A 23,217-nucleotide genomic window follows, 5' to 3' on the forward strand; every position below is an offset into this window, starting at 1 on the left:
CAGCTTGATTACCTGTTGCTAACATGCAGGAGGCACACAGTAGCTTGCAAAAAAAGAAAAAGAGAATGTGTTCCAAAATGTAAACTGATGTGAGCTGGACACAGTGACAGTTTACAAAGGGCATTGTTTGTTCTATCCTTCTCATTGTAGTCATCACAGAATAATTCACAAAAGCCAAAGCGCTACCTTCCTCATGGCAACATCTCATCATTTTAGATTACTTTAAGAGAATGAATGAACAAATTGCAGGAGGCTTATGTAGCTTTTTTTCATGGTCCCCCCCAAAAACAGTGAGTCACAGCTGCCGTGCATAAATTAGAGCAGTCACATTCCTGTGGATTAAACTGTTCCTAATTTGAGTTGGATAGTCAATGTAAATATTGTCTTTAGAGTAAAACAGTACTGATTTGGGTCTTTTAATATCGGAATTGTAAATCTCATGAATTTGGAACAATGATAAATTTCTGTGTCTCAATGGTAAGCACATTCCTCTATCACTCCAATCTGTTTTAGCTCTTGGTTTTTCTAGTGGAGTTGGTTGAAACTTTAATTTTCTTCAAATGTACAATGTCTTTATGATAGACAAACAAAAAAGAAATGCATTTTATCCTAGCTGTAAGGGCATAAAATAACTTATATGCATGTCATAAACTTTCTGAGTCTTAGTGCTACAGCTGGTTTATTTCAGACCATTTATTTGGTATTACTTTAAAAAGCTCTAGCTATGAACTATTCCCTCCAGTCTTGTTACAAATCCTATAATATTGCTTCAAAAGGAAAGAAATGTGTTTCACCTCCTAAGATCCTGTCCCCTTGCCCTCTCTGGCTAGGCCTTTTTATTTTTTGCTATCCTTAGGGCAGCTCATGCTGGTAAAATGGAAATGTAAATTATTGTGTTTGCACAGAACGAGCTGTAAAGTAGTACAGCTTAACACGTGTGCATGTGTTTATTATCTGGTTTTCTTGACACAGCCCAGTTACTCTGTATGTTGCCCTTAATTATTGGTGTGAAGGGATTATGTGCCTTGTATCCTGCATCACCTGATTCCTGGCACTTCTGGGGTCAGCAGTTAAAAGTCAGCAGCCAAAGCTCCCACAGTGAACAGGCCATTTAACTTGGGGATGTGTGTGTTTATATTTGTATTGTTTCCCAAATTTCATGTGGATAGAAAAGCAATTTATATGATTTTATTTAATTGCAATGAATTTGATTTTAGTAGGGAAAGGCGACTGAATTTTCAGATTATTTAGTGATACATATACTCTCTAGGGCTGACAGGTATAGAAGGGTCACTTTAAAGCACAATTCAAAGCTGTTTAAAGCTAGTGTTTATTTAAAATGTTAGACATTGTTTCTGACAACTCACTTTATAATGGTCTTTGTAAATTCTGATACTAGTAAATTGCTTCCAAATTGATTTCCTTAAGTTCAGCAAGGTTAACACATTTGTAATTGTTTACAAGAAAAATTTTCATTTTTTTAAAAATAATTTTTACCTTACTTAAAATTTTTTTTAATGTTTATTTATTTTTGAGAGAGTGGGGGGAGGGTAGAAAGAGAGGGAGACACAGAATCTTAAGCAGGCTCCATGCTCCGAGCTATCAGCACAGAGCCCGATGCAGGGCTTGAACCCAGGAACCATGAGATCATGAACTGAGCCAAAGTCGGACACTGAACTGACTGAGCCACCCAGGTGCCCCAATTTTTACCTTATTTTTTTTACTTGAAAAGGAATACTAAATTTCCTTATCTTCTGGTCCTTTACTGTACAATTACTAGAGATAAATCAAAACTGGATGATCATATATCCCAGTCTCCCTTTGATGTGAGCTTTTATTAAAATGTAACTAAACTTATTATACAAAAAGATTCCGGCAGAACTTTATTCCCTAACATATTTTAGTAAGTCTACAGTTACTTTTGCTGTTTTCCTTACTCTTAAGCAAGAAAAGTATCATAGCTTTCCTTAATCTGTTTGCTTGTTTTAAGGGTAAAGTGTTTTAGTACTGATAATATTAGAAATAGTTTTAGTGAAATAATAAATTATAATAGACCACTGAACTAGAGTGACTCTGCCATGTGTTTTTATAGGAAGCAATGATGTTTACAATAATGGCAGAAGCTTACAAACTGATCTGGGAGCTCAAAAGGAATGGACATTTCTGGCCCAAATCCTGTCTCCAGAAACCTCAATCATATTAATAATTTGAATAAACATTCTTAACATCAAAATACATACAATGTCCGTAATCTCTATCATTCATTGAGCATTAACACCATAATAGGCACTTGTGCCGAGCACTTGAATAACAAGTATTCAAGAGCTTTCGTTCTCTGACACCTAGGTAATTCTTTTTGCTGAGCTGTTCAGAATAGAAAAGCTTCAAAAGTTCTTACTTCAAAAGCTGCTCAGTTTACCCAAAGCAAGAGCAAAGGACTTGTCATTTCCCCAGTTCTGTGGAGGTAACCTTCAAATTGGTGTCTTCTCGATAATCTGCACTTGGCCTCAGGATGGAGAGGCTGTTGTATTGCATAGAGTCCCAATGTCAACACAGGCCAAGTAGGAGGAGCTTTAGCCTTTCTTCTCTATTTGCTTCCTGACCCTCCCATTTCTATTCTAGAGTCTCAAAAATCATCTGGAGAAGTAACTGAGGAAAATTGAATTTTTACTTCCCAACCACCACTTATTTTTTATAATCTTTTTATTCTTATGCCTCTATTTCGTCTCTTGAAACCTTTATGGATACTTTGCCGGAACATAACTTATTATGTGGTGTAAGAAGGGAATTCATGAAGATGTCCTGTATGTCAATGAACTGATCATTTCTCAGCCCGAACCATGAAATGCTGGACCCGTTGGCCTACTGTCCATCGTGCTGAAGGCTCTCTGGAATAATTGCTGTCATCAGTCTCTACATCCATTTCATGCAAACTACAAAATGAGTCAGAGACCTCTTTGGTCATCACTGAATGTTCAGTTGCAATTTGCCATTAAGATGCTTTCATTATAAAGGGATACTGTAAAAGATAACATCTGATTTTACTTGTTACTTTAGGATAAAAAGTATCCTTCAATATATAGGGTCATAAATGAAAAAACAATCACTATTATGCATTCCTGCCCCTTGCTAAAACAATACTTTTTACCAATTTTTAAAAAATTACCAAAATTAAAAACAAAAATCTATCATATAAATACATATACTATATCTTTTAGTGTTCGATCATGTTTATGTACTTTAATAGATCCTAAGTTCCCTTTTATAAAAATTTAGTTTTAAGGGTGACTGGTTGACTCAGTTGGTAGAACATACGACTCTTGATCTCTCCGGGTCATGAGTTTAAGCCCCACATTGGGCATAAAGCTTACTTAAAAAATTCATTTTACTGTAGAGAAATTTAGTTTATTAAACATTCCAAATTATTTCTAATATGACTTATTTTTTCCAAATAATAGAAATCTCATTAATATTAAATCAAATCCAAAATGATTCTCCTGTATCTTTTATCCATGCTATTTTAATTATAGAACATCACAAAAAATTTTCACCTTCAGAATTATTAAATAAATATACATATTATGAAGGAGGCTAATAGGCTAATAGGCTAATAGGCTAAAAATGTAATTTATGTTTGGGATTTAGCTTTTTGGCACCATTATTAAAATATAGAGAATTTATATTGCCTTTATGCTGAAAAGCTACACAGTAAGATTTCGGTAATTTTATATTATGTTAGTATATTCATATAATACCCATATCATATATGCATATCCTCACAGGTTTAAGTATATCTATAATTACAAGGGATGAGTTTGATTGTGAATGTTACTAAGAGCAGAATAGTGTCAGACAAAAGACATGCTGTTTTATATCCTTTAATTAATTTATCTATAATTTTAGTCACTGTACTGCCTTTTGAAAATATTTCCCAAACTTTGATTTATTGTCAGATGTGGCATTTTCATAAATACTTGTTTACGGCACTATTTGTAGAATCATAAATGTGTCATAGCATGCACTCACTACGGCTGATGGTATAATTACTGGACCTACTCAATCTTCTGCTTGAGATTACCCTTTTTGAATGTTCATTCTCCTTGTAGTGTTTTTGCTGAGAAAGTTCATTGTGGTTCCTCTTTGTTTCATTATGGGGAATTTTGTTTCTTAAATCGTTCAATGCATAGTCCAGCCTCTCTGCCAATTGCAGAATAAACTAACAGTTGGTTCACTTTATGGTAATAGGGATATTTTTTCACTAATAATATGCTTATAAAATTTTCTCAGTAAAGTTTTTATAAATCAGTTTTTACAATAATGCCTTTCTTCCTTCCCTTAAACAGTAAAACTTCCAGGTCTCAGGACTTATGTTGACCCACACACATACGAAGACCCTACCCAAGCGGTTCATGAGTTTGCTAAGGAACTGGATGCCACCAACATATCCATTGACAAAGTTGTTGGAGCAGGTAACCACCACAGTAACCCCACTGTCTATCTACATGTTAATTACAAGTTTGCAACTATGAATAAGAATGCTGCCTAAGAATGTGCAATTTCTCAAGCCTAAGTTATACTGCTGTGAAAAGGGACATTTTTCTGATTTCAACATCAAAGGCAGGCAATAAATAAATGAAGGAGTATTTAATGGAATGTAATGATTTCAAAGGTGCCAGACTTGCAGACTCACAGACCATGGCCAGCTTTTTATTTATTGAATTTCAGAGGCGGCAGCCTCAATAGCTCAGTCTTCCCCTGACTATGCCGATCATGTGTCACAAAGCCTATTTGACTAAACAGGGATAACAGGATAAAAGTGCGTCTTACTTTAAACAAGCTCACTAAGTGAAAATTTTGAGTTTGTAAAACAGGCAATTTTAGAATCCTCTTTGGAATTACAGTAAAAAGGCGACACAAAGTAAAATCATCAATGACGCATTTTACACAAACTTCCTCAAAACTATTTTGAGTGGATAGTTTAAATAACATAAAGTGCTCCATTTTAATACTTGCCTATAACTTTATATAGTTTAAATTTTTGTCAAAGTTTGTTTTCATATAGATACATCTTCAATCTAATCATTAATGGACTCAATTATAATCCCATTAACAAACAGCTCTGGAGTGACTGTGAATAGCAGTTGCCTTTTTCCAATAAAAGTTACAGATACTTATAAAATAACACGATTTTTACATTTACACATAAACACAGGGACATCCACTGACATTCAGTGTGCATTTGATTAAAACTACTACTCAAAAGTGAAAATAAACAATCTTGTACAATAGTTCTGCTCCACCATCTCGTTCTTCAATATTATTTTAAAAACAAATGCAAAGTAGTTATGTTGATGTGGGAAATAGAAAGACTGAGAAACCAGCTCATTGAATAGTGAGTAGCATCAGATCATGTTTCCTTCAAGTACTATATTTATGACGGATGCCTCTTTACACAAATGTGCATATAATTTTCTCTGTTTTTCTATACAACAAAGCAGTATTTAGAAAGGTAGCAGTATTTATTATTCAAGCAGGAAAATCTGAGTAATTCATATTATCTAAATGAAATGATAATTTAGTAAATCTTCTCCTCTAACTTTATTAGTATTTCAGCCTGCTAAAACTCACCTGTGCTGGTGATATTCAAATATGAAACTAGTAATTCATAAAAGGAAAATAAAGCATGCGCTTCTTTTTCCCACAATTAAGACTTAAGAATACACACATTCATCATATATCTGTGCTAATCCAGTGAACACAAATAAATATCGATTACTGTCTTTCATTTGTACACTTCTGCTTTGTACACTGCTCTGTGGTGCACATGGTTCTTGTAGCTCTGGTGTTACTATTGTCCCACAAGAGTGCACTATTCTCCAGCATGGAAACCTCAGGAGCATACATAGCACAAAGACTTTGCACAATCAAATGATATGAGAAGGAGAAACTCATTTATGCTCAGCCAGTGTCTAGAGGCCAGACACATGGGGACCTTGAACTTTGGGACCCTTTCCACTAGTAAAAGCTTATCTAGAGAGATGTTACTGATAACGCTAGAACACAGTGGTGTGAGACAAGACGCACTCATTAAAAATGGTATCTGAGGGGCGTCTGCGTGGCTCAGTAGGTCGAGTGTCCTACTTTGGCTCCGATCATGATCTCACAGTTTGTGAGTTCAAGCCCCGCGTTGAGCTCTGTGCTGACAGCTCAGAGACTGGAGCCTGCTTCAGATTCTGTGTCTCCCTCTTTCTCTGCCCCTCCCCTGCTCCCTCTCTCTCTCTCTCTCTCTCTCTCTCTCAAATAACCCTTACAAAATGGTATCTGATAAATAAAACAAAAGGAAAGGCTACTTACACTGAATCATTGAACAATCAGTCCCTGATGCTCATGAAAGATCAGGACAGATCAACTTTGTTCATTTCTTTCTTCAAACATATTTGTAAAAAATGTGCTCCATTTTCAGGATTTTGCAGCCAATATCCTCATTTTCCTTATTTTCCTTTTCCTAAGGACAATAAAACTATGCCTGTTTTGTTTGCAAACAAGTATATCTTCAAGGTCGATTATTCTTCTCCTGGAAGATTTCAGTATAATATTGTATGCATCCAATTCTAGTCTGTCTTGATTAGCGTTTCAAGGGTAGAATATGAAATCAAGATTTTGAAAGCTATCAATTTTTCTTAACATTTTCTTTTGCAAAATATAAAATATCTACAAAAGTAGCTGAAATTGTCTAATAGTATAATGGATAGTATAGTATAATACTACCCATTTCCACAACTACTCCAATAACAACCTATTCGTGGCAAGCCTTCTTGCATTTATACACTTACTCATTTCCTATATCCTTTAAAAATTTTTAAAGTAATGTACATAAAAAATTAATAAGTATACTAAATTGATTAGCAGTTATCTTCCATTGTTAAAAGGCTGAATTTTGTGGTCAATGACAGAACTTTCACAGTCAAATATGAAGAAAGACCCTATTTGTGTGGGCTAATTCTCTAATTTTCTGTCAGAGGTTTCATACAGAAAAACAGGAATAACAGAAACTCTCATTTATACATTGGATAATCAGAAGAATTATACCAAATACCAAATAACAAATTTAAATAACAAAATTAAAATTAAGCCACAAATTAACTTTCTCAAAGTAGTAAATTTTTTAATAATGGAATGCACAATGACTAAAATTCCCAGTTTTACTCTTCAATCCAACCAGTATTTCAGGATTAAATACTGAAAATTTCTGAAAGTAGAATATATTTAACTCCTGTGCTAGGCATTCACATGGTATTTAATTTTAGATAGTTATTGTCTCCATTTCTGTAAATGAGAAAACAAAATCTAAAAATCTGAATGGCCTATAGGCACATGGTTATTCGTTGGGAAACCAAAATTTGAATCTTTTTTTTTTCCAACTTCAAACTCCATATTAGACACTGATAATTACACTAGTGCCTTCTTCTAACATTTTTGTGAGGATTAATTGAGATAATTTGTGACCAGGGCTTAGTTGACACATCAAAATTGTTCAATATGTATTTTCATTATGCTTCTTTTATTAAAAGAGTAGGAGAATGGAATGTGAAGCGAGGGAAGAGTATCATTCTACTTAAACACAAGTAGATTTTTTCTTCTATTTTAGATGAAATGAGTGTAAGAAATTTTATTTTGAACAATTTTGTGTTGTGCATCTTAAATCAGAATATAGTGTACCCAGTCCCATAAAACATAATTTATTTCAAAGGACAAATGAAAACTACTGCAGTTATTGGATTGAACAATCAAGCAGTGCTGTCCAAGTGATCTTATAGTTGTGCTTTTACTTAGAAATGACAGGATCTAAGGTTTTTGTTTTTTGTGTTCGTGTGTGTGTGTGTGTGTGTGTGTGTTTTCTTATAGGTTCAGAGCAAATTGAATAAGACCATGTAAAATTTGGCTAGGTGGAAAGATCGGGCATTGCATTTGCCCAAATTTGTTAATTTTTCCAACACAGTTGTTGATTAGGAAGATAAATGAATTAATGTTTAACATTTCTATGTTTAGTATAATATATTGGTGACCATTTCTAGTATTTATCGGATGAAATAATCACATTTCAGAGTTTGGGGGTTTTTAAAAATTAGCATTACTGAAACATTTTCTGAATTTTGAAGGTAGATATACATTTACATATGTCAGATATTTCCTTGAGAAGGAAAGGAACGCTAATTGACCCACTTGAAATTTGAACTCTTCCTCTGATCTCTCCAGTGAAGGACTTTTACAAAATGCTGCCCTTTACAAATACTTGTCCAGCATGACATTAACCTTGTTATCACCATCATCATCACAACCATCTCTTCTTAACATTAATACAGAATTTGACATTTTAAAAAGCATTTTTGTATTCATTCTTCAATGTGATCTAACTCTTTAGCAGTAGATAGATAGTTTATCCTTCTTAAGGTGGGTCTGAACTCAGAGAAGAAAATAGTGGCTAACACATAGATTACACTATGCATCTTTAAATACATTAATTCATTTAATTACAAAAAAACCCTCACGAGTTAGATGCAATTGGTGTTCCCATGTTATAGATAAGGAGAGAAAGGTACAGAGAGGTTAAAGACATTGGTTCAAGGGGCACCTGATTGGCTCAGTCAGTTGAGCACCCAAGTGTTGATTTCAGTTCAGGTCATGATGTGAAGGTTCATGAGCCTGGAGCCTGCTTGGGATTCTCTCTCTCCCTCCCTCTCTCTACCCCTCCCCCACACACATGCATGCTCTCTCTCTCAAAATAAATAAATAAATATTTTTTAAAAAGATGCCAGTTCAAAATCACAGTAAGTGACAGAGGCAATTAGGCCCTAGAATCCATTCTGTGTCCTACAGCCTGTATTATCTGTCCTGCAATCTGCTGACAAGTGACTTGTCACATTGAATAAGTGGTGATAACATCAAAATTTAATACATGGTCCATTGCAGCATATTGACTCATGATAACGGCAGAACTTTCTTTCAGAAAATAGAAATGTATTTATGGATGCTTTCTTATGGTTTGCTCAAAGTTAGTGTTTATGCAGCATGAACTGGAGCTCTCTGGCAATGTTCCAATAGCCCAGTATAAGGAAAGGAAGTCTTAGTATTGCTTATAGATTCTAACAATGATTTACTCTGCATTACAATTCTCCTAATATTCACACTCTATAATGACATATTCTTCCTTGGATTTCAAAAGATCAATGAATGTTCTCAAACTCTACCCCTGATTCTCCCTATAATCCTAAAGAACACTCTAGCCACAGATATTGCTATCTTCTCTGTATTCCTGCAAAGGGAAGAAATTAGATCTGCCTTATTTAGCATTATAACTCTGTGTTTTTCGGTATCGGTCATAGTGTTGCCAACTGATGGGTATTTATTTTTAAAATGTATAAATAACTGCTTTTGGACCTTATGTGACTTTGACAAGTTACAGCATAAGTCATGGTTTTGAAACAGTGACAAAAGTGGATTCCTGAGAAAGGGGTCAAGTCTGGGGAAGTTTAGAGCTTCCTGGAGAGAAGCAAGTCATTTGTAGTAATGCAGCTGGTAAATCAATAGGACAACCTGCTGCTTTTGTGGGTTGAACCACTTGTTTGAACAAAATATAGAGAAGAAGCATCTCACTTCTTGACAGCTTCTCTCTGGCTGAGCCATGGGGCATGGAGCTTGTATAAAAACTCACAGTGAGAAGGTTGGACCAAGAATCCTCTGCCATTCCACAGACAGCCTAACAATGAATTATGCAATTAATCTTTTTGAGAAAAATCTCTCATTTGGTATTAAAAAACATTTTTTAAAGTGTTGTACAAATCAGATCTAGTAATCTGCACAATATTAGGAATTCCTCTCTGAACAAGGAGCATTCTATGCGTGGTACTACTTTGTGGCAATTACCATGACAAGCAGTGGGACAGAGAAATGAATGTAAAGGGCCTCTGCTCTCAGGAAGTTCAAAATAGGATGAAAGAGTCATGGGTAAATCTTCTCAATAGCAATATATATGAAGATAGTGCCCAAACTAGTTCTAGGCAACTTTATACCAGTAGGATTAGACTATTTAAATGTTACCAACATTCCAAATTCAGTAGATTCTGGGTTAATTGTACATTTAAAACAAGATTTTTTATTGAAGACTTTGAAAATATTTACAGTGATTCTGTAGAAAAAATACGCTACCTTTTTTTGAAAATAGTATATTCATCTTCCTTCCAGAAGCTCAGAGAACTTTACAACTCGTATGTCAATAATGCAACATGCCAATACTCCAATAAAATGAATTGGTAGCAGATGCTTCTGTTCTCATTTTCAGAGAGTCTGAGTATATAACTAAATTGGTCCTCTTATTAATAACAGAATGACTAGAAACATCTGAAATTTAATCCATTGCTCAACCGATAATATCTATGTTGGTCTGTTGATTAACCTGAGGAGGTGGTGGCTATGAGAACAAAGAGCTAAAACCCTGTTAGATATAGCCTTCCTACTTTCCTCCTGCTCTTTCATATTATATTGTTCACAGTGTGGTACTTCAGAATGTATGAGGCTACTCACAAGGTCCATTTCCTACTAGGTTCTGGATATTCTGGGGCTTCTTAGGGAGTCTCCAATTATCATGTTCTAAATTAAGTTGGAGATCTAAGTGTATATCTTGCAGGTCAAAGGTGTAAATACTTTGAATGGAATTACTGACAGGGAACAGTTTATTATCTCTCATTATCTGCTAATAATATCTGAAAATCTATTATTATCTGCTGATAATATTTTTATTATATAACTCCTTACCTTTTGTTGTCGTTTTGTTATACTAACAGGTGAATTTGGAGAGGTGTGCAGTGGTCGCTTAAAACTCCCTTCAAAAAAAGAAATTTCAGTGGCCATCAAGACCCTGAAAGTGGGCTACACAGAAAAGCAGAGGAGAGACTTCCTGGGAGAAGCAAGCATTATGGGACAATTTGACCATCCCAACATCATTCGATTGGAGGGAGTTGTTACTAAAAGTAAGTCAAGCCAAAAGATTGACTTTTGCCTATGTTGAGCAGAGGTTATTTAAACCCTAACTCAATCATTTCAGAATTTTGACATTTTTTTCGTAGCTATGTCAGTCCTCACAGAGACTATTTGGGGTTGCCATGTCTTTCTTCGACAAGAAAGCAAAGGCCTTTAGTATTATATTGAAAGTACTACTCTACATCCTTAAAAATTGAAAAAAAAATTAAGAGCTAAAAAGAAAGGACCACATTAAGACACATTGATGAAAAGGCAGTTAAGTGAATTGTGGAGAAGTCTCTGTTACGTGGACTAGCAAGGCAAAACGATGACTCAGTTTTGACAGGAATTGCGGAACTCCCAGCTAGCTGCTTTTTCTTTTACTGTTCACCAGTTTTAGTTAAACTTCCAAATCTTTACCCCCCTGGCTTTAGGGAAATTATGGGGGTTTGGGGAATACTTCTGAGCTGTAAAGAGTGGGCTCACATTAGACCCAAGGCCTTTTCCTGGTTCTCTGTGGATTTCAAATAATTCTAATCTAGAGTCCCAGATGGATTTTTGACTGGTCTGGGGAAACTCTGGCTCACAGCCCATGATAGAGATCTGAACTTATTTCCATGATAGTTTCTCCAGCCAGACTCAAAAGGAATCCCGTGAGGCAGATATGTGATTTTTGGCTCCAATACCAATGAAAACCTCTTGAGAATGCTCTAGGATTTTTTTTTTTTTTTCCTCGAGATTTTGGAGCACAGGATGAAGAATAAGCTAAATTGGCAGCAAACTACTTAGAGCGAAAGACAACATATGGCAGGAAATTTGGCATCCTTTAGGGGATAATTCATTGGCACCACATTTACATATTCTATGGTTACCAACAGACATTACACATTAAATTTTTCACAATGATATTTTTCTTTAACATTGCATGGAGTACTTTCCAAATGGGACTAATACCTATTCTCATCTTAGTGTGACTAAAAAGGCAGTTCCTTTCTCACAAGAGCATGGCATAATTGAAATGTACTTTGGTTTCCTTTAGAGTTTGTAATATAATAAATGGGATTAAGAACTGAGCAATGTAGAATTTAACCATAAACTGTAAGCCCACCTTAAGTGTTGTAAGAAGCATTTTCTCCCTTCATGCTCCTAAAAATTAGGCCATACTAGTAATAACACTGAAATATTTTCTGATGAAGACCTTGTTTTAATTTTTTTAAGTAATGATAAAAACACAGTACTAGTAAGGATTGGGATCCTTTGTTCCTCCAGGGCCAGACCATACAACTTAATGTTTTAATAGTCAATTAGCCATTTAGTCTCCTTTATAGCATCCTCACCGACTGGTTGTCCAGATCTTGAGCCCCACTAAGGAGGAAATGCATTTGTACTTATGTAACCATTTTTCTTTTAACCCAGTTTTCATAAGGTTTTCTTTATGCATTCACTATTATGTGCCCGAAAGTGTACTATGGACATCATTTCATTCTCACTACTACCCTGTGAGTTAGATACAATAATTCCATTTTACATTTGAACAAACAATAACTACAAAGAGCAAGTCTCTTGTCTAATTAGAAAGTGCTAGAGATGGCTTGGAAACTTGGTCTGTTGGTTTCACCTCTGTCTCCAACCGTGAACAAAAATGGGTTTCTAATTTTCATCTTGTCTTCTACTTATTCTTTTATATCTTGATTTTTTTTTAATTTTCCCTAATAATTTGATCATACCAAAGACTCCCTCAAGCTTCAACATTTTTCTGGAGATTAATTTTCTGGAGATTAATAACCCTTAACATCTAAAACAAAATGTAAACACTCATAAAGGGCAAGAATCCGCGTTACTTATAATCAGTGACTAAAATAGAACCTGGATCATGCTGGATACTTAAGTTACCAATGTCAAGGAATAAAGACACTGATTGATTGATTGATTGATTGAATGAGGAACAGAGCAACATCTTCTTCCTATAGGTCTCTCTTCAGTGTTTGTTCTTTAAATTGAATGCATGAAGTGCAGTTGTGTAATTGCATGTATCGCTCAGAGTGATGGAAAAAAATCATTATATTTTAGCATGGGCAGAATTATCACCTAACTTCAACACCTACACCTAAGAAAAAAAATGAGATAAAAATGACAAACTAAATATTAGGTTTAAATTTACATTCATTGATAGGGTCTTATATTTTATCAAATGTAAATTGATTTTTTGATTTCCAGTGTTATGTATTATTGAAACTAATTTGTTACATTTTACTAGATGTTACCTATAAATTCATTTACTGAATGATGAGCAATATTAAACCATAATTATTATGGCAGGATTTCTTGAAATATAAAAATGAAATAATCAAATATGAACTATGGTCAGCTGACAAAGAGAATCATAAAACAATCCCCAAGACCAAAATGCAAAAAAAAAAAAAAAAAAAAAAAAGAATTAAGGAAAAAAAAAAAAAAAAAACCAAAAAAAAAACCCAAAAAAAAAATAAAAAAAAAAAAAAAAAAAAAAGTTGCATTGAGGAAAAAAAGACTTTAAAAACCATGGGTATTATCCATTAAATACCTTATTCAAGTCTGATTCTGTAACATTCTAATATGGATTACAACTGCCTATTCTTAGGGTGAAAGTTCTAAATTTGATATATCTCCCTGGTCATATAAGCATGTAAGAGGCTGCCAAATCTGACTATACAGATCCCAGTCATCTCATATAGTGTGAACATAATAGGGTAGCAGACCTAGAATTAGATTTTGAACTCTTTTAGTGGCATATTTAAAACCTCTAAGTCTGGTACCCTATAACATCGGAGAGGAAACAGCAGTCCTTAGAATAAAGTTAATATGTTGCATTTAACATATAAATAAGGCAGTTTTATCACCAGAAGTTATTCATCCACTCCTGTTATTTTCTTTGTTCCCTGAGAATATATGACTATTAAAACAATCCAATTGCAAAGTTTAGAAACATACACACACACACACACACACACACACACACACACACACCAAGAGTGATGTAGAGCTTATAATTTAATAAACAAACCTGTGTTTTAAGAAAAAAAACAATTATATCGGTATCTGGATTAAGAATCAGAGGATCAGGGGCACCTGGGTATCTCAGTTGGTTGAGCATCTGACTCTTGGTTTCGAGCCTGACCTGAGCTGAAACCAAAAGTCAGATACTCAACCAACAGTCTGTGCTGACAGCATGGAGCCTGCTTGGGATTCTTTCTCTCCCCCTCCCCTGAATGTGTGTGTGCTCTCTAAACAAACAAACAAACAAACAAACTTTAAAAAAAAGAATCAGGGGTTCAGAGTTTAAGTTTTGACTCAACCCAACTGGTTGTGAGACCGTTGGCGAATCAAACCAGTCACAGGGACTCATTTTCTTCACCTGTAATTTGGAAGAGCAGTTCTACTTCACTATTTCCAGATACTTTAAAGATCAAATAAGACTATGTAGGAATACATTGTTAAGTGAAATAGAGCCATGAAAATCTAAATTACCACTTCTGGTAAGCTTGAGATTTTATCAGTTAATCTTGGCTGTGTAGAAAGAAAAATTCTTGAAACAATTCCCTTTTTTGCTCAATGATAATTTTTTAAACTACTGCTATTAATTATATGCTTGAAACACTAGGTCTGTTATAATGTATCATTTTCAAGTCTTTTAGAGAAAGCCCTTTATTCAATCATTATATTTTCATTTATTTGAATTGAGCCATAAACAATTTTAATGATACGTTTTGAGCCTGATGGTCTTAAACAAGAGAAGGTGAGAGAGTCTCTGATCTTCAAAGTAGCAGAAAGCTGGGGGCACAGTCTCTGCTCAGAACTTGGTACTAACATGTGTTATCAATTTTAGCTGGAGTTCAAAAAGATGGAACTTGTTTTTAGCAAATGTTTGATATTTCTGCCATCACACCATTAGTCAAATGATGTTGATACTCCAAGAAGACCTCCATTGGCCACTATTCACCCAGTGAAATAAAAGGAATTATACTAGATAAGGTTGATATGTTTTTGTATTTGGAGAGGGATTATTTTCTGAAAATTAAAAAAAATAATAATGCAATTTAACTATAACTTTGCATCATTAAGGAATACAGTGAGCAGAACATTAGGACAATTTCTCATAACTAAAACATTTCTCTGCTGGTATGAGCATCCACCTTCCACCAAAAGCTTAGTCATTTGTTGTTCTTTTCTATCTCCTGCATATATGATAAAAAAAATATCGCTGAAATAAGACATCATTCTGTGGTGACGATGTCAAATTCTTGCTTTGTCCTGTTTGCTTCTCTCTAAGAGTTTTCTTCTGTACTTATCTTAAGGGTACTAACTCCCTGTAGTATTTAAGATAGTCCATATATGTGTTATATTTATTTTATTAATAATTTGTAGAAGTAGTTTGTTAAAACAAACTCTGGTAACCCAAGTTCTCATGCATTGATGACTAATCTGAGAAAGGAGTCGAGAGCCTCTCTGTCTTAGTGTCCACAGCAACAAAATTAGGAAAATCTTTGCTGAATATATTGGAGAAAAACATAAGACAGGAATGCTATTTTTACATGCTTAAGAACTTTCTTTATTTTTTCAACATTGCCCATTTATATCTTTTGGTTGTATTGGCCACATTTGAATTACAAAAAAAATATGTTGTTGTCTATTTTCCCCATTTAAATAGTATGAACTTATGATATTTTTGAAAGGTTAAATGCAACTTAACAACATTTGTTAGAGCATGACACATGTTCCCAAAGACTGACTTTTAAAGAGCACTAGTTTAAATATACAATAACTCTCCCTAAAGAAGAGCTATAATTATATACTTACTTAATAACTGTCTGAGTAATTCCACTCATACACAAATTCTTGCAGAAAGTGAGAAAAAAAACCACCCTTATTTCATGAGGTTAATGATATCTTGATACCAAAGCATAGAATAATATTTTCAGAGAGGAAAACAACTGTAATTCATGAACAAAAACTCAGTAACACTCGAGTAATTGTAAAGCCATAGCTAACAATGTATCATAAAAGATACTATATAATTCTCAAGTTTAGTTTATTCCAAGAAGGCAAAGTTGGTTTACTATTTAATCATTCTGGAAATTCACGTTAATAGAAAAGAAAAGGCCAATCTCGATGGATGCAGAAAATAAACACCTTAGTTTAAAAAGTTTTCTTAGCACATCCTACATAGAAAATATGTATGTTTGATAAATGTAAAAACCCCAAAACAAAAACAAACAAGCCTACAAACATCATATTTAGTAGAAAAACATGAAAAACATTTATTTTAAAGTAGAAGTGAGAATGCTACTATTATAACTTTAATTCATTAATTTACCTAAGGCCTTAATTTCTGTAGTTAGACAAGAAAATAAATAAAAGGTAGAAAGCCTGAAAAGGGAAATGCTAAGCTGTCCTTATAAAATCAGACTGAGCACATTCAGATTACTATATTTATTAATTATTGTTGTACTTATGCAAATAAGCTTTGTATTCAAAGGGAGAGTAGAAATATTGCTCTTGTCTTTTTTAATTTAAGTACAGTTGATGTACAGTGATATATTTGTTTTAAATGTACGGCATATTATTGACCACGTTGCCTATGCTGTACTTTTATCTGTTCCTGTCTTTAAAAGTATTAAATTTTGTTTCAAATTAAGCACAAATAAATTTTAAAAGCGTAAAGTCAGCTGAATGTAAAGCATTCAGCATACTGAGATTGATGGAGCATGGTTGTTTAGGAAGACTTGGGAGAAAGTGTTTCTTAGCCTAATTTTTAAGAAAGAGATTGTCCTTAGACACCCTGAAATGATAGACATGAGACGATCAATTTTTTAAAATGTTTATTTTTGAGAAAGAGAGAGACAGAGTGCAAGTGGGGGAAGAGGCAGAGAGAGAGGGATACACAGAATCTGAAGCGGGCTCCAGGCTCTGAGCTGTCAGCACAGAGCCCCACGCGGGGCTAGAACTCACAAACCGTGAGATCATGACCTGAGCCGAAGTCAGTCGCTTAACCAACTGAGCCACCCAGGTGCCCCGAGATTATCAATTTTAACTGGCACTCTGCTAGGTGCTAGTTTTAGAACATAACCAACATGGAGTTGGTTCCTGCCCTCATTAACTCCTAGACTAGTGGATGTAATAGGGGTCATTTTGGAAATGAATAATGTCTTGATTAAAATTGAGTTTGGAAAAGATTACCCTGTAGTTTTATATGATAATGGGAAACCACAGAAAAACACTCTAGGTCATCACAATATCTCTCTCAGTCAGACATAGTACGTGAAAATCTAAGACCGAAACGTTTTCTTTCTAATCAAAAGTGATTCTAGTCTTTTTTCCTGGGAATAATGAGGTGTATTTGTCAGTTTTTTTAATTTTTTATTTTTCCTTCTCCTGTGTATGCTTTCTGGCTTCCTCCTTGATTCTAGCTCCATGATACTAACAATGAGTGCAGGCTGCTAAGGTCAAAGTTTTGATTTTATAAACCATACTCCTGTGTTTAGAGTATGTTTAAGTCTTTTGAAAATGAGATATAGAGAATGTGAGATACAATTACCGGTAATATAAATTAATAGCATTTCTTTTGAAAATGAATTAAATTTCAATAATTATTTTTAATTTTATTTTTTTAAGTAATCTCTACACCCAATGTGGATCTTGAATTTACAACCTCAAGGTCAAGAGTCGCATGCTCTACACACTGAGCCGGTCAGGCACTCCAATAATTTTTAATATTTCAATCATTGATAAATACTTTTTATGTTTTAGTGAAAACATTTTAATCTAAAGCCAATATTTATTTGATAGTTGAAATAAAAATCTCATGTATGGCTGTATATTTATTACATTTTCCAGCTCTTCTTTTTATAGAAAATGTGATTAGAAAGTTGTGGTTGGAATACATGGTGCTGAACATGGAAATCTTAGTTTTCAAAATCACATTTCTTCTGTCATCAAACAGTGGTTCATGATTAGTAATATATCTGAGCCACTGGGGATAGTTGAGGAAATGAACCAACTGACTGTAACAGACTGATTTGTTTCCTGTAACCCTTTAATTATAAAAGGTCATAATTTTATCTACACGCAAGAATCAATTGAGGAACAAAAGCAAAATTCCTCTGCATAATTTGCTTTGCTCATTTTTATTGGAGTTTCACTTCAGCCAGTTATCCCGCAATAATTTTGGTGAGTTTAGTATGGATACTCAGATGCATTTTAGGATTTCTGAGGGCGGCGAATGATACAAGCTCTTGAAAATACATATGAAAGAGCATGCAAACTTGGATAGAAATACATTGCATCCATGTACGGATGAGCTGATATTTTATGATTTCCAGCTGTATTTAATACATGTTAGAACTAGTTCTCACCACTGTCATGGAGAGTTTCTTTTCCTTTAACCCTATTTATATAATCAAAAGCACAAGTGAAACTAAGGCAGAATAGACACTTAGACACTTAAAAAAAAAAAGAAAAAAAGAAAAAAAAGTTAAAAATTAAGTCTTTCCAAGGTAGAATATTTGTGATTTTGTTTATTCTTTGTCTGTACGTTTGGGTTTGCTGCATCTTTGAACTTAATGTAAAGCATATTTTCAGACTTGCCCATCTTAACTGATGTGTTTACAAATACCTAAAGTTTAGAGATAAATACAGCCTGATCTGATTTCTGAATGGTCATGGGGCTTTGGCTTAATTGACTGGTTTGATTTTTCAGCTACTTTTATTTCCCTTGCCAAACATTCCACTAGACATGCTAACAAGAAATGAAATGGTCATAGGGCTGGGAGCCAGAAGGAAACGAGTGATAAGCAAAGGTCTAGGTAGTACAAAAACACAGTAACTGGCCACTGTAATTGACAGTTGGCTGTATGAGGCAAACTATCTATGACTACACTTAATGTATGCATTGAATTTTGCAGGCATATTATTCTTCACAGAATTGTATTAAGGCAAGAACATAGAAAATTATAGTGATTATAGTGATTTATGGAGAACATGCTTATGAAAGATTTCATTCATTCCTTCGTTCATTTATTTGTTTGTTCATCCATTCTTTTAATTTCGGGTCAGTCTCTGGGATCAGTCTTCAGGCAGTGGATTTATCAGTTCAAGAGAGATAGAAGTTTCCAAGGAAATGTTGAATCTTCCTTTTTGTCTTGAATATTGTCAAATCCGTGCTTAATTAGAATTTTGAAGAAGCAAGTTCTGGAGGCTTAAGCCTTCAGATAAATGGCTTTTCAGACATTTACCAGATTAACAAGATATATATGATGTGTTACCCAAAATATATAACTAAATCAGTCTCTTAATGGAGGATAGATTGGTATATCAATTGATTGTTACATATATAAAAATTATCTGAAAATTATAGAATTTAAATATATTTTACCTCTCATTAAATTAGACATACAGCTTGGGATGCATTCAAATGCTAAATATAACAAGTATAACCTGCATGATACCAAGCCATAATTCATAACTAGTGTGAGTTAAGAGTTTTTACCTATGAAAAGAGAAAGCAAGCAAAAAACGCTATTTTCTATCACCAGAATAGCAAACTAACTTTCATGATATGGAAGGAACATATGAGGAAAGCTTAAAAGTGTACTCTGTATTAGGGATGCATCGATATTTGTTAAAGAGCAATTTGCTCAAAGTCTTTCAGCAGTGCTCACTCAAGACTTGATTCAGGTTCTCCTGACATGGAAGACAAGTAATTTGCCTTCTTTTTGTAATAGAATGGAATTATATTTAAAACAATATTACAGCAAAAATAAAGGAAGAGAATTATATTGTAGTAACAGTGTAGGCTTTGAAATCAGAGACAGCCATGTTAAGGATTTGCTAGAGAACTAGCTAATTATGTAACCTCAGCTAGTTTCTTAAATCCACTATGCTTTTGGTTGAGGGCATCATAAAATGGGAATAATATACGTTACTAAAGTATAGGATGATGTGAAGATGACGTGATATAATGTATGTATGTAATATATATGTGTATATATGCAATGTTATATAATGCTAACTATGCAAAAAAATTTACTAGTGTTTCCCATATATAAAAAAATATCCATCTTCCATATTTCTTTTTTTTTTTGAAAAGTTCATTTTGCGTTACTTATTTTCCAAGTTGTTATCATAACATATATAGAGTATATTTTCAGCTTTGTTCACATGATATTAAAGTGTAACAATAATGTAAAATGCTAGGCTTCAGAGTTCTCATTTTAATTCAAAATAATCCATAGAATTAACACCCAATGATCGTATTAAATTATTACTCATGGCCTAACATATATTCTATTTGTGAATCTCTATATAAATATACTTAGCACTTTTGTATCTAACACTTTTTCATATTTTAAATGTTTCCCACAGCATAAATTTCCAAAAGTAACAGCATACTCTGTTCAGGTCGCTACTTTTGATTTTATTACTTATTAGTTGTATGACATTGGGTAAGTTAATTACCCTCTATCTCAGTTTTCTCATGTGTAAAATGGAAATGATAATAAGTTATTATACATAAAACAATTAAACCAGCAAAGTGCATACAATAAGACCATATAAATACATTTAAATGCTCATTAAAAGGTATAATGGCATTTAAGTCCACATATTTCTAAAATGGTTATTATAAGTTACTGCCAACAATTTTAATTTTATTTTCCGTTTAAACATGGATTTGATAATTTTTAATACATTAATTATACAGATTTTAAAAGTTATAATTATTAGTCTTAATTGTTTTATGAAAATCATATGTAGGATCCATGAAGATGGGGACTTTGATTTACTTGCTCTAACCAGCATAAAAAGGAGCACCTAGTCCATAGTTCTATAAATATCTGTAGAAAATACAAATGATTGTAGAAATCCTGGCTCTATCTTGGGCTGGAAAGCAGAAACACTTGATTTTGTAGATCAGCTGAGATGCAATTAAAGGGAATAAAAGGGGTATATATTAGGTTCACAAAGAGCCATGCCAAATAAGCCAATTTAGATATCATAGGTTATAGGCCCTTGTTCTGAAAACCAATCTTCTTCCTTTTTTTTTTTTTTTTAGTTTTATTTTCTATTGAAAAATGTTTCTTTGTTAAAACTGGGAAGATAGTTTACATTTTTTAATTCATCAGGTGTATCATAGTGTATTCTATATATATTCATCGCATGATATTTGTTTGTTATTTATCATATATCCAGGTAAACCAGTTATGATTGTCACAGAATACATGGAGAATGGTTCCTTGGACAGTTTCTTACGTGTAAGTAGAAGATTTTACATATATTCATATATCTCTTATCCCTATCTATCTATATACACATATGCATAAATGTGGAATGAATGCTAAAGATGTTAGAGGCAACCTCTCATATCTTGCCAGCAATTAGATAACAAAGTTTAAAGTGGAACTGAAATTTGGGGGGTCTAAATAGTAAGAGGAAGACTAAAATTGCATCTTTATCTTGCAGTGTCCAAGGTTAATGGCTTATATTTGTAAAACAAATCTATGCAATCTGCTTCAGCTTTTTGTACTGCCAAGATTCACATTGGCTAAAATAAAAATTAAAAAAAGACTTTTTAGTAAGACACAAATAACACTGATACAAGACAAATATTCTCTTGTCTTCGCTTAAAATAACCTCAGACTGCTATAGGAAGAACATGTCTCGCTCACATAGAGCTTTGGTCTCAGAAAATGAGCAAGTGTTACAATGCCAAAGTAGTCTTAATTCAGAGATACCATTTTGGTATATGTGCTGCTGAAGCAAGCACCAGAGACACATTTTGGTAATAGATGTGCATCCATATCTATTTTTTAAATATTTAAACTTAGAAACTTTATTTTTTAAGTTACTTCAGTAAAAATTTGTTCAAAGAAATGCAAAAAAATTATGGAAAACAAGGCACTGCCAATCACCAGTGACTGCAGGGATTAAAAAAGACATATACTCTGTCCTCAATATGCTTTCAGCACTATAGTAGGGTGCCTGAGTGGCTCAGTCGGTTAAGCGTCTGACTCTTGGTTTTGGCTGAGGTCATGATGTCTCAGTTAGTGAGTTTGATCCCCTCATCAGGCTCTGTGTTGATAGTGCAGAGCCTGCTTGGAATCCTCTCTCATTCTTTCTCTCTCTCTCCCTCCCTCTCTCTCTCTCTCTCTCTGCCCCTCCCCTGCCCATGCTATTTCTCAAAAATAAATAAATAAAACTTAAAAAATGTTTTTAAATAAAATTAAAAAATGAATTCAGCGCTATAGAATAGAGATAGGTAGAGAGAGAGATAGACGATAGATAGATAGATAGATAGATAGATAGAAAGAATAGGATGATTCATTATCATAGAAGAGAATTCTAAATTTTCTATAAATGAGAAATTGTATTCCTTATTTTAATATTCACAAGGCAAACAATTTTTTAATGTTTATTTATTTTTGAGAGAGACAGAGAGAAAGAGAGAATGTGTGTGCACATGGGGTAAAAGCGGGGAGGTGGGGAGAGAATCCTAAACGGACTCCACACTGTCAGTACAGTGCCCAATGTGGGGCTCAAACTCACGAATGGTGAGATCATGACCTCAGCCAAACTCAAGAGTTGGCCGTTTAAACTACTGAGCTACCCAGGCACTCCAAGGCAAACACAGTTTTATCAGCAATTATTTTCACAAGCATTTCAAAAACAAATATTCTTCAAATCAGGTCATAGAAACCATTATAATAAATATTCTTTTAAAATGTTATTGTGTATATATAACTAAACATGGAATTTTATAGCTATTTATCTATACATGCACTTATGCACATATTTACATATGTATGTATGTGTATTTGTTTACCTATCTATCATATAAATCATGTATTTCTGTTTTTTTAAGTTTATTTATTCATTTTTGAGAGAGAGAGAGAGAGTGAGCGAGCTGGGGAGGGGCAGAGAGAAAGGTAGACAAAGAATCTCGAAGAGGCTCCATGCTGTCGGTGCAGAGCCTGACCCCACCACCTGTGAGATCATGACCTGAGATGAAATCAAGAGTAGGATGCTTAAGCCCAGTTCCCCTTGTATTTCTATTTTAATCAAAGTAAATTGGAAGTTTTTCTAAATACAGGACTCTGACTTGTGTTTTGTTGTTTTCCATTTTATGAATTATAACTGAAGATTGAGTAGAAAAACAAATAGTAAATATCT

General features: G+C 33.8%; 1 protein-coding gene across 1 annotated transcript in view; it reads left to right on the forward strand.

The window, feature by feature from the left end:
* The window catches only part of EPHA3 (EPH receptor A3), a 353,619-nt gene that overhangs the window by 287,599 nt on the left and 42,803 nt on the right, over nt 1-23,217 (forward strand). Inside the window, exons 10-12 of the mRNA XM_049628031.1 lie at nt 4,344-4,469; nt 10,842-11,027; nt 21,241-21,302. Coding sequence (XP_049483988.1) covers nt 4,344-4,469; nt 10,842-11,027; nt 21,241-21,302 — 374 coding nt within the window. The remainder of the gene's footprint in view (nt 1-4,343; nt 4,470-10,841; nt 11,028-21,240; nt 21,303-23,217) is intronic.

This window comes from Panthera uncia, chromosome C2 (assembly GCF_023721935.1).
Source record: "Panthera uncia isolate 11264 chromosome C2, Puncia_PCG_1.0, whole genome shotgun sequence".
Classification (NCBI taxonomy): Eukaryota; Metazoa; Chordata; class Mammalia; order Carnivora; family Felidae; genus Panthera; species Panthera uncia.